Below are 12,164 nucleotides of genomic sequence, written 5' to 3' on the forward strand. Positions count from 1 at the left end.
TCTGCTTCTCACAGTCTCTCCCCCCCAACGCACAGAGTTTTCATCTCAATAGATCCTCTCATAACTACTGCCAAGACCCACCTAGTTTCCCCCCCTCGATCACACCTTCCTCCGCCACAACGCTTCATCACCGCCGCCAGACGTCAAGATGATCGCCTTCCAGTCTGCCGAGTACGCCAGCCTCCGCGACCTCCTCCCCATGTCCCCGCCCCCGCTGTCAGTCTCCTTTCCAACCTATAACTCCAGCTGGTACAAGATCGCCATGGAGAATCCTCCCGTCAAGCACGCTGCCCTCGCCAACCTCCAGCCCATGTCGTCGCAGCCAGAGCTGGGCAACAAGGGCCTCCTCGGCAAGCTGAAGGACGGCTGCAGGTGCTTCTGCTGGCTAGGCGGCATCATATCGCAGGTCTTGAGGGAGTTCTTCACTGGCAGGGGTGACATGATTTTAGGATAGAACCTAGAATCTAAAATCGGAAGGGTGGAGACCGGAGTGGTTTTAGGTTCCAAGATATGTTAGATAGGTTTTAATTTCTAAAAATTGATGCAGTTTCAAATTTCAAGGTATATATCATAGGTTTTAGGTTTAGAAAATTGAGGAACTGGTTTGGATAGGTTCCACTTGGAACCTTAATAAATTTTTATGTTTTCTTTTTTTTTTTAAATATGTTTTCGCCCGTTCTTATAGTATTTCACCGTGTTCGATGATAAATGTTTGTATTTGTGATTGAGACTTTTAATATTTCGTATTTATTTGTTTCTCTACATATGACTTGTGATCAATGAATTGTAGAAGCAAATTGTGATCATTAAAAGAGATAATTCACTACAATCACATTTAATTAAGAATATAGGTGGACACATGGTAGATTACTTTAGAGTACTTGGGACACTGTAGCTTCTGGGTTCTAAAAAAATGAAAAACCTATTTCAAGAGAGGAAATCTATACGAAACTTAGAATCGCTCATCTCTATTCAAAAAGCTTCCTTTGATGCAAACTTAATCTTTAAATGACTCATAAATTAATTTTTAGAGATCCCCTTAATGATCCATTCAGATCATACTTCAATATTTTAGATCCATTTTGATGCGGTCCCTCAAATGTCTAACAACCCATTTACAACTCAATCCCAAGCATACATGAGTCACAAAATTGAACCCACTTCGACAGCTTTATGTCCAATCAATACTTTTTCTTTTCTTTTTTTTATCGAAATGCCCAATCAATACTTTGAAAATTAAATTATCCACTATTAAAGATGCTTAATGGGGGAACAGGAACCTTCATTAATACGATCGTAGGTTGAATAAATTGATAAAACCTAAGAACATTTGAAAGAAGTCAAAATATCAAAAAAGAAAAAGAAAAAATTGAAAAAGAAAAAGGAGAGAGATTCGCGTATAGTTGCCAATCTCTCTCGGACATAAATTGGCAGTGACCATCGCGTGTCGGGTACGCATCGGACAACTGGAACCTAATTCCAAAATTACCCCCCAATCGTCTCCGGCGATTCTCGATTCCATTCCTCCGACTGCTTCAACCGTCGGTCCGGCTCGCCACCTCCTCCTCCTCCTCCTCCGCCTCCTCCTCCTCCTCGAAGGCCGACACCGGGAACGACCGCGAGAGCCCGGTCGTGTTGGCGAAGGCGATCTTGCCCGGGTCGTTCGGGTTTACGTAGATGTCCGAGATGGTGACCCAGAACAGGAGCTCCTTGCTCTTGACTCCCGTGAGCCGCTTCATCCGGCGGTCCCCGACGAAGGCGGTGACCTCGGCGTCGTAGGAGACGCTGCGGGAGATGGCGGGGAAGCGGTGGACCTTCGGCTTGCGCTGCCGGACCCAGACGAAGCCGGTGGAGCGGTTGTAGCCGACCTCGACGACGTCGTCCAGGGGGAGAAGGCCCTTGGGGAGGTTGATCTCGGAGAGGAGCTCGCGGGACTTGAGCTTGCACAGAGAGGCATCCCCTGCGAAGACCTCGGCGTTGTCCCGATGGGTCGCTATGAGCTGGCTCGTCATTTCCTTTCTTCTTTCTTCGGCTTGGCTTGGAAAGTCAAGATCTGCTCTGTATTTTGCTATTAGAGAGAGAGAGAGAGGAGAAATAACGGAGGTGGGGTTCTTATACTCTAGGAGCACCGGCATTTCTCGAAATCCTAGGTTCCGTGTTAGACACTCTTCGATACTTCGATACTCTGGCGACACTTTTCGATATTCGATATAAAAACGGAGTCAACACTTCAGACATATCAGTGACACGCGAGTTCATCATCTCGATACGCTATTTTGACACACACGGAATCAATATTGAGTGCTTTCAATAAATTTAAGGGTCAAAATGTAAATCTAACAAAAATATATATACTTAAATCATATATCTAGTCATCTTAAAATTAATATACACAATTCAAAAAAATCTAATCATGAATCTCTAATAAAAGACGAAGAAGAAAAAAACTCACCACCGGTATTTTTATATCTACATGATGATTTATCGTGTACATACAAAAACGTGTCCTAACATATCGCAACTATTCATTTTTTGAAAAATAAAGTGTAATGTTTTGTCATGTCGCGTGTCAGGATCGATGCTACTTATCTTATGCTCGTGCTTTAATGATTGAAAATTTAAAATTAAGGTATTTAATTACAAAAGAAGGACATGAACTTTAATTATTATTTTTTTATGTTTAACCCAATTTTAGAAGCTGTTTTCCTGCCCTAGTCGTTCAAAGTCTACTTAACTTCGACAGTTGTTTGAAAATTACATTGCAAGTACCTGAATTTTTGTCCCTTTTATAATTAGGTTTTTACTATTTACGCTTTTTCTTTGCTCAAATACCTTAACTTTTCCAAAGCGAACCAATGTGAGAATTCTATTAAATAAATCGCCGTATCATTTCAGTTTACTAACATGGCTCGTTTACTAAGCGGAAATCATGACATCTTTATTTAGAGAGAACTCGAATGATCTCGGCCATCTATTCCTATAGGAGCGAAATCTCTTTTTTTTTTTTTTTTTTTTTTTGTTGGTGAAATAACCCGTCAACCACACCAAGGATCCTGAGTAGAAAGTTGAAAACATAGATGGATTCAAATAACACGCTTCCTTTCGCTAATTCGAGCTGTTGCTAGCCGGCCCCACCTCCCAAGGGTGGTTGTGGGGGATCGAACTTCCGGTCTCCACTGTGGATGGATAACCAATCCTCTAGTTGACTCATTTATATTAAGGAGTAGTTGTCTGAAAAGTTTTATACCTTTCGCATGCCAATTTAATTTTGAACCTTTTAATTCTACCTACTTAATTTTAACCATTTTCACGATTTGAAATTTTGGCAATTTAGTTTTGAACACTTCAATTATGCATATTTAGTCCTAAATCTTAGTCCCAAAATTTTTTACGATTTTTTAATTGAATTCTTCCAGCTAATCTTAATGAGAAATCATTGACTCTAGCAATTTCTACAATTTTTTTTCAAATTTTTATTTTTTTTTCATTTCTTTGTTCTTGTTTTTATTTATTTATTTTTGGAATTCTAAGTTGGAGAAGATGCCAGCCAAACCTCACCTAGTCGCAAGGGCATTGCTGCTATTGCTGGCCACAGGTGAGTGTGTCTTGGCCCTCGCGAACTGCTAGAGAGGACCTTGAGTCATCGGTCAGATCCAAAAAAAGAAAGAAAAGAAAAGAAATGATAAACATGGCAATAATAGAAAATTAAAAACAATTACGAAAATTATTCACGTCGTCGTTGATCATGTCGCGTAAAATGGCTAGCACTAATTAAATCGCCACGTCAACCATTTTTTTACTAAAATTGGCTGAAAAGTATTAAATTGACAAATCGTTAAATTAGTTTATGATTACATTGATATATAGTTAAAAGGTTTTAGGCTTCAAATCGGCACTAGTGAAATATTTATGACTAAATTTCCAAGTTGAGAAAATGTTTAAGACTAAATGGGTACAGTTAAAATGTTTGTGATTGAATTGGCCGCTATGCTTAGATCAGTTTGGACAATTTTTTTTCCATTAAATTCCGTGTGCTTTCACGGTGAACAAGAATAAACGCACACTTCTTCCATGTCACTTAAGAAATCCATAAAAAGGTAGCTAAATGAGGGGCTTATTGACCTAAATAGGTAAAAGGCTCCTGATTCTGCAAAAAAGACAGTAGCCTCTCAGATGCTAAATTTAGGGATGGGCATCCCCCTCCCCACCCCGTTGGATGCCTCCGCTAGGCAATGAAGCACCACTTTAGAATTAAAAAGAACTGCAAAAATATAAATTTCTCAATGGTAATTCGACATTTTTTTTTCTTGTTTTTACTTTATAAAAATAACATGGTGGGTAAATTCTAAGAGAGAATGGTTGGTTTTACAGAGTTAAACAAGTTCCAACTTTCATAAGTTAGTAGTTGTGGGACAATGTGAACAGGTTGCTTACCTGCAAGACTTTTCTCAAATTGCAACTCTTCTAAAAGAAAGGCTTATAAGGGAAAAAGAGAGATTATTCTTACGTATTATTATTATAACTTCATTCATCACAGACATATAAATTATGTCACAGACAACAGATTTTTCAAAGAATATTCACAGGGCAGGGCGTGACCAAGACCAGCCCCGCACCGCCTATCGCCGCGGCTAATAACGCATAGGGCATTTCGGCAGGAAAACTTGCCCCATCCGTTCTTTGACTGAATATGCGTCTATTATCTGCATTGTCCGAAACCAATTTATTAAGTTTCATACTCGCCTGGTAACTTTCAGTGAACAGCTAGAGGCACAACACATATGACCCGTTCCGGTGCATGCAAAATAGGAAAGGAAAACCAGTTGGGACTACTAGATGGCAGGATCAGTATCGCTTTTTCCCTGTGGCGACCTCCCATGCCTGCAAGACGTGATTAACGATTTCCTCGACTCCACGGCCATGCTTCACCTGCGCATATATTTCACAGACTCATCATTTCTTTCAAGAAAGTCCACATTCAGTAACTTGCATGCACTGATGTATATACAGAATGTGCATAAAAAAGACACTCCAGGAACGAGGACATGAATTATGATCAAAAGTTTCCCAAAGCTCTCTGTTCTGAGTGATCTAAAAGGCGGTGCATGAGAGAGATTGGGCGAAAAAGTCAGAGACAGAGATAGAGACAGAGGAAACTAATGCAAAAACGACATTGAAAAGTACTAGGTTTATATAGTATTCTGTCAAGTATAATGTCCTCTCGTTGCACCACCAATCAACATTCTTTTATCTATTTAGTACTTAAGACTCATCCATTAAGTTCATGTGGATTGAGAAGTCCGCACTTCACTCACCTGTGCAAAGACAAAGGGTCCTCCATCTCGCATCTGAAGTGAATCTCGCTCCATCACACCCAAGTCAGCTCCAACAGCTGGTGCAAGGTCCGTTTTGTTTATCACCTGGAATATTGAAGTAGACATACATGGCAATAAAATCATTTCCATCACACAAATCGCCTGAGTGAAAGCAAGGATTGGTTGCTACTTGCACAGAAATAAAGATAGTTCTCCAAAAAGAGGAGAAGAAAATGTACCAGGAGATCAGCTTGGGTGATGCCCGGGCCTCCTTTGCGAGGGATTTTATCACCTCCAGAAACATCGATGATGTATATGATGAAGTCTGCCAGTTCTCTGCTGAAGTTCGCAGCTAAATTATCTGCATAAACAGTATATAACCATCGCTATGCCTTCATCAGTTGACTTTAGAGGATGTAAGTCTAATCAATCCATGGTGTAGGCACCATTCGTTCCCTTTATAGGGTCGGGCCTAAGGCACCATTCTTGGACGCACTGCACGTTCATCATATGCACATGCCTTGCAATCTTCCAAATCCGACTGTACACAAACTTTGACTACAAATATTCATCGTCAGCCAGTTTTTCCACATCTTCCAACGTGTCATGTCATTTATCCAACACGAGCTTGGTCCAGTAACCAGATGGGGGCAATAAATTAAATAGGATACTGATGCAAGAGTGCCACATGTTATCATTGTGTTCACTAAGGCAAGATGGCACAAAAGAATCAATGTAGGCATAGCCAAGTTTACTTTGTGAGAGAAAAACGGTTATCTTGTTTCTATTTTTGCTTGAATTGAAAGCGATGAGGCTAAGTTACCTCCCCCAGATTCACATAGCAATATGTCTGCCTTGTACAGGTTCGAAAGCTCCTCGAGAGGGCCCAAATTAATACTGATGTCTTCACGAATTGCCGCATGTGGGCATCCTCCTGTTTCCACTGCCCGTATCCTTTCCTCAGGAAGTGCCCCATGCTTTACCAAGAACTCACCATCCTCTTTCGTGAAGATATCATTTGTCACCTGAAACAAAGAAACTGCTTTTAGTCATTCTTTAAGTGCAATTTTGATAAAGCAGACAAGCAGAGACAATAGACTCCCCTGTATTTATGCAGTTTATTAGTTCTTGCATATCAACGCAATAGGAAAATTGTTCCGTTGTCCCATACCTTTTGTACGGAATGCAATCAAATTTTAAACATTTCAACTGAACGAATGTAGTGCTATACGCCAAGAAATGCACTCTCTTGACTCGCCTCTATGCCCTCACTCTCTTGTCTCTCTCTCTATCTCATAGTGCATCAATAGAGCTCAAGAAACAGTTCATCGGAAGTCCTCATCCTCTTCGATCAAAGCCATGCAACACCTCCGCCGTAGTCGCGGTGCCATGCCGACACGGGCCCACCTCCTTTTGAGACTCACAATTTTGCCACCCACGCCACCAAGCCTCTGTTGCCATGAGCCGTGCCCCCCTCTCCAGTCCCCTCATCCTTTGTCCAGCCTCAGACTTGGGCTTCTGACATTGGATCTGAGGTTGTGAACCTAGATATGAGGGCACCCTACACTAAGCCATCGCTCGTAGTGGTCGCAAACTCAGCTCCTTTGTCTTTATTAACAGAAGACCGAAGGTTGATGAGTCATGGGCCGAAGGTTGAGGAGTCATGGGGCAACGAATGATGGCCAGTGAAATGTGATGGGGGCAAGAATATGAATAGTGATTGCAATGGCTGGGGTTGGTGGCCGAGGCAGTTGGATGGTGGAGAGAGAGATGTTAATGTGAGATTAACTAAAAGACAACGTTGTTTTATAAATTTCTGGCCACATCGCCAAGTCGCTGTGACACATCGGATCAATGGGGGTAACTGCACTGTCATGTAAGAAAATCCCGGCGACAATTGGCCAAGAGGACTTGATAGCATTTTCTTGCAAAGGTTTAGCACTACATTGGCTCAATTGAACAAGTTGACGACTTGATTACATTCCATACAGAAGATTTAGGACTTCCTAATCAATTATAGCAACAGCAATCAACCTTGTAATTTCAGGGTCAAGGACTACACTGCATAGATACATACTGAAAAGAGTTGTTTCTATCTGATTAAACTTAGATCTGCTATCATATTGACACAAAGATATTGATCTGGTAGCTGAGGACAGGAAATAATTGCTAAATATCTTGACCTAAAAGCAGCTTAAGACGTTTATTCCAGACAACAATAGAATCCAACTAGTTGAAATTACAAGCAATTACTAAACAGGAAAAGGAGTCAAGATCAGTCTCTTCTTGCTCCTTAACTTCAATCCGTGGCCTGACATTGCTTGTAGCTCAATGAATTGTCATTGGAGAAACAACTTTGAAAGACGTTATCATTTTTTAATAAGAAATCTTCCAACAGTAGGTGATGAAATTGATCAGGGTAAAGTTGCAGATCACAACAATGTAGTACAGCATGAACAGCCCGCAGCACAAAGTTATTCGAATGACTCCCAGTTACAGAGGATAGTCCATGATCAAGTTGTACTCTATAATAAAACATCTGTTTCATTATAGAGTTGTACTCTCTATGATACACCGGAAATATCTACTGAGGATGTTATGTCAGCAATGGCTAGCCGGAAAACTGTGAACTTGCATAAAGAAACACCAAATTTGTTGATCCCCTAAAGCTCCTTATAACACTAGTTTAACAGGGTTTTAGATCAACGGCTTCGTGAGAAGCTTTTCTTGAAATCCCTAACACCTTGTTTGCCAGGTTTTATAGCATAAAGCTGTTTTGTAACTCATTGATCAGAAAGGTTTGATAGGATTCCATTCTCTTCTCTGTTAACTTTATATTTTTGCATTCCGAGTTCTCTTTGGGATGAATTACGAAGAGGTTCTCGCCAAGTTCACGGCAAGGCAATAGTAGAATGAAATCTTCCATTACACCCAAAATGCAAGAAAGTCGGATTTGCTTTTCTTTGCTGCATTGGTGATCTAGTGGTCCTTTTGAGGGAAAGGTTACAAGCAGTTGAGGCCGAGACTAATTTCTGGAGTTCTACTCCTGCAAAGCTCAGAATCAGACCTAACTGTATTAAAAATATTGAATTGGAAAGCACTGTAAGTGCAAAGGCTCCTTGTTTGTGACTTATTCAATGACCACTGCGAAAGAGGAGAATTGTTGTCCAGCTCTCAAGTTAAATAAAGGGAAAAGTTTGTCGGCAACAATGCATATGACAGGATAGCTGAATTTTCGGGGGACTAAAAGAGTCTTAATGGGAAAGAAGTCCATAGGGGTAGTGCATAGTGCTTATGGTTATCGCATATGGAGAGCCAGAAACCTCATAATACGTTGAAGGAGCCCAGGAAAGAAAAATTGTTAAAATTTACGTTGAGATAGAATGTAGTTACGAAGGAATATCAAGTGGTCTAACGAGATTAATAGGACAACTCATGAATATCACGGGTGCTCTGTCATTATATTAGCGCATTATAATAGTATTTTGAGACAGAGAGGTCTGTTATAACTTGGGGCGTGACATAGGTTATTGGGCGGTTGGGGATGTCATAATCAAGCAGAAGAAACACAATATAAACTAATGACATCGACCCATCTTAAACCAAGAAAGACATTTGATAATGAGAAGTCAAGCAAGAGATGCAATCCATCTAATTCGGTTATTTGTGTGTGAAAATGAGCACTCTTAGCTCATAACCAAGAATTCACTTCTCACCATCTCAAGGGTCAAGCCTCAAGCACAACAGAGCTTATCCTCAAAGCAATGAACTTCAAGTTTTCAAACCGTTCTCGATGAAAGGATACTTACCGCAGCAAGACTGTATTTATCTCTCAAGAATTGACACAGAGCCAGCATCAAAGCCGTTTTCCTACCCCAAAGAAGAAATTTCAGCAAATTAGCACTCACAAACCGAGTTTAAATTCATCCAGAGTGCAGATTTGAGAGCTTGTTTCTCTTGCAAAAAGACGAGGGGGAAAAAAAAGACCGTCAATTCAGCAACATACCCAGTACCGACAGGTCCTCCAATGCCGACAGTGAAGGCCCGCTCATTGAAATCCCTGGAGAGGATCGGCGGGGCTCGCTTGGGGAAGAAGCCCGGCGAGTAAATGGGCTCGTGGGAGTGAGGCGCGAGGCCGTCGTGGCTGTGATACACCCTCCCGTCCGGTCCCACCCACGAAGCTGCTCCTGCGGATTCACTGCAGATGGAGGAGGAGGAGGAGGGGCCAACGTTTTCGTTCAGCAAGGATTAAGGAAGTACGTAGAAAGACTGAACAAAAATGGTGAAGGACAAAAGAGAAACCAGACAGAAAAAGCCCATGGAGATGGACTGAATTACTCGTGGTGGTGGTGGTGGTGGTCCTGTTCGCGGCGGTGCGAATGGGTTTCCGAAGACATTTGACCAGAACTGTGCAGGGGGGGTGTCCTGCTGTAGCTGGTGTCGTGAGTTTCCCTGGACTTTGTTAGAGGTCTTACCATATGTGGATTATCTAAGTATTGTTTTGTCGATATGAATTCAGAAACCGAGGAAATCGGTCTGGCGGATAAGAGGGGTGGAGACCCACGATAGAAAATCATTGGTCCATTCATCATTCGCCACGTGCTCAGATGACCTCACTTGTCTGTCTCGATCGCTTCGCTCTAATCCAGCTCTTCTCTATCCTCTGCGCATGCATTTTTGGCTCTCTTCTTCGTCGGAGATCTATCTATTCGAGAGAAACAATCGGGTAGAGAGGTGCCTCCACGTCACCATGCGCCCCGATCAATCGAGAATGAATACATCAAGGGCATCTTCTATAATCTCGCACGAGGGATGTTATTTCTTTGATTTCGTCCGATCATTAATGACTTAATTATTTTTAAATGATAATAAATAGAAATAATTCTAGTAAAGAATCCTATTAAAACCACCAGAATAAATAAAGTTTTGTTGAGTGGAGCCCACCGACCTTTTAGCACAGAAAATCCTTTTTTTCGCAAGTGAACTTGAAACTTATCATAAATATGTGACATATTCTATTGGCAAAGAATTTGAAGTAAGGAATGTTAAGATTAAAAAGAAAAGAAAAGAAAGGAAAAGAAAAGGTAACAGAGAAATAATTCGGTGAACTTTTGTGTGTAGTTGTGAGTGATAGAGAAGAAAGATCAAGAAAATTGAACTGCGTATTGTATTGAGGCACAAAACCATAATAAATAGGTACAATGAAGCTTGATTTATGAGGAAATGATACTAGAGAATTAACAACAATAACTCTAGAATATATACAGAATCAATAAAATATTCTAACACCCCCTCAAACTCAAGGTGGATCAAACAACGAGAGTTTGGAAATGAGATACTGAAAACGCGGCATTGTAAGAGTCTTCATAAAATCATGGCCTAACTAGTCCATAATCCCAATAAAAGGAAGAGAGATGGTTCGAGCCTGAAGATGATGACGAGTAAGATGGTAGTCGATCTCAATATGCGTGGTGCGTTCATGAAAAATACGGTTAGCCCCTATATGGATGGCACTCTTGTTGTCACAATATAAAGGAGTGGGATCCTAGCATGAAACGCCCATGTTAGCAAGCAAACAATGAAGCCGGACAATCTCAACAGTAATGTCGGCCATAGCGTGATACTCGGACTCAATAGAAGAACGTGAGATAATCTGCTGTTTTTTGGTGCGCCAAGAAATGAGAGAATCGCCAAGGAAAATGCAAAACCCCATGACAGACCGACAATCGGTTACATTAGAAGCCCGGTCGGAATCGGAATAAGCATGTAACTTGAGATGAGAAGAGGACGGTAAAAATAATGACCACGCCAAAGTACCCCGAAGGTAGTGCAAAATCCACATAACAATAGCATAATGGGTAGATCGAGGGGCAGCAACAAACGGACCGACACAATAAATCGCATAAGCAATTTCGGGACGCGAAATGGTGATATACACAAGACTACCAACCAAATTCCGATAACGAGTCACATCATAAAAGTTCTTCATCGTTAGGGTGAAGCTTCTGATTCAACTCAATAAGAGTGAGCTCAAGACGGAAATCCAAAAGAGCAACTCTAGAGAGAATATCAGCGGTATACTTTTGCCGAGAAAGAAGAATACCACGAGAACTACAAGCAATCTCAAGCCCAAGAAAATGGCGCAATGGACCAAGATCCTTCATGGAAAAATGTTTCTAAAAATGCCTCTTGGTATGCGCAATATAATCGTAGTCATTGCCGATAATGACCATGTCATCCACATAAAGAAGAAGAATAGTAAAGCTAGAGGACGAAGCATGAACAAACATAGCATGATTGGCCTCACTCTAAACAAATCCCGCAGAACGTACAGCAGCGACAAACTACTCAAACCAAGCACGTGGTTGTTGTTTTTTGAGGCCATAAAGAGCTCGTCGAAGACAACAAAATTGACCAGGGGCATGAGCAAGACCAGGTGGTGGTTGCATAAAGATTTCTTCAAGATCCCCGTGAAGAAAAGCATTCTTCACATCGAGCTGATAGAGAGGCCAGTTACAAATAAAAGCAATGGCCAGTAGAGTACGAACTGAAGTCATCTTCGCTATCGGAGTGAAAGTCTTCTCATAATCAATGCCATATTCTTGTGAGAAACCCCGCACAACCAAACGCGCTTTGTAGCGCTCAATACTACCATCAGTACAAGTCTTTACGTTGTAGATCCAATGACATGATACCAAGGATCGACCGGTTGGGAGAGGAAAAAGTTCTCAAGTACTCGTATTATATAAAGCACAAAGTTCCTCGCCTATGGCCCGACGCCACTCAGCATGTTGTATTGCTTTGCGGTAGCTAGTAGGTTCCCGCATATTATGAACATCAGCCAAAAAG

General features: G+C 41.3%; 2 protein-coding genes across 2 annotated transcripts; both read right to left on the reverse strand.

The window, feature by feature from the left end:
* Positions 1-1,472: 1,472 nt before the first annotated feature.
* LOC115757615 lies at positions 1,473-2,110 on the reverse strand. The gene has a single exon (XM_030697915.2). It carries the CDS (start codon positions 2,010-2,012, stop codon positions 1,536-1,538), a length of 477 nt encoding a protein of 158 aa, XP_030553775.1. The 5' UTR covers positions 2,013-2,110; the 3' UTR covers positions 1,473-1,535.
* Positions 2,111-4,704: 2,594 nt separating this feature from the next.
* On the reverse strand, positions 4,705-9,779 carry LOC115757614 (urease accessory protein G-like). The gene is made up of 7 exons (XM_030697914.2): positions 9,654-9,779; positions 9,322-9,513; positions 9,125-9,185; positions 6,139-6,340; positions 5,555-5,676; positions 5,316-5,420; positions 4,705-4,929 (listed from the first exon to the last, which is right to left on the reverse strand). Exons 1-7 carry the CDS (start codon positions 9,710-9,712, stop codon positions 4,846-4,848), a joined length of 825 nt encoding a protein of 274 aa, XP_030553774.1. The 5' UTR covers positions 9,713-9,779; the 3' UTR covers positions 4,705-4,845.
* Positions 9,780-12,164: the final 2,385 nt, after the last annotated feature.

The sequence above is a fragment of the Rhodamnia argentea genome, chromosome 3, assembly GCF_020921035.1.
Source record: "Rhodamnia argentea isolate NSW1041297 chromosome 3, ASM2092103v1, whole genome shotgun sequence".
NCBI lineage: Eukaryota > Viridiplantae > Streptophyta > Magnoliopsida > Myrtales > Myrtaceae > Rhodamnia > Rhodamnia argentea.

Excerpts from the sequence above, each read along its gene's own strand:
- LOC115757614 (XM_030697914.2), bottom strand. The coding sequence starts at position 9,712 with ATGTCTTCGGAAACCCATTCGCACCGCCGCGAACAGGACCACCACCAC. Across the intron at positions 9,514-9,653 it reads CACCACCACCACCACCACGA|TGAATCCGCAGGAGCAGCTT; the intron begins GTAATTCAGTCC and ends CTCCATCTGCAG. Across the intron at positions 5,677-6,138 it reads GCTATGTGAATCTGGGGGAG|ATAATTTAGCTGCGAACTTC; the intron begins GTAACTTAGCCT and ends CTGTTTATGCAG.
- LOC115757615 (XM_030697915.2), bottom strand. The coding sequence starts at position 2,012 with ATGACGAGCCAGCTCATAGCGACCCATCGGGACAACGCCGAGGTCTTC.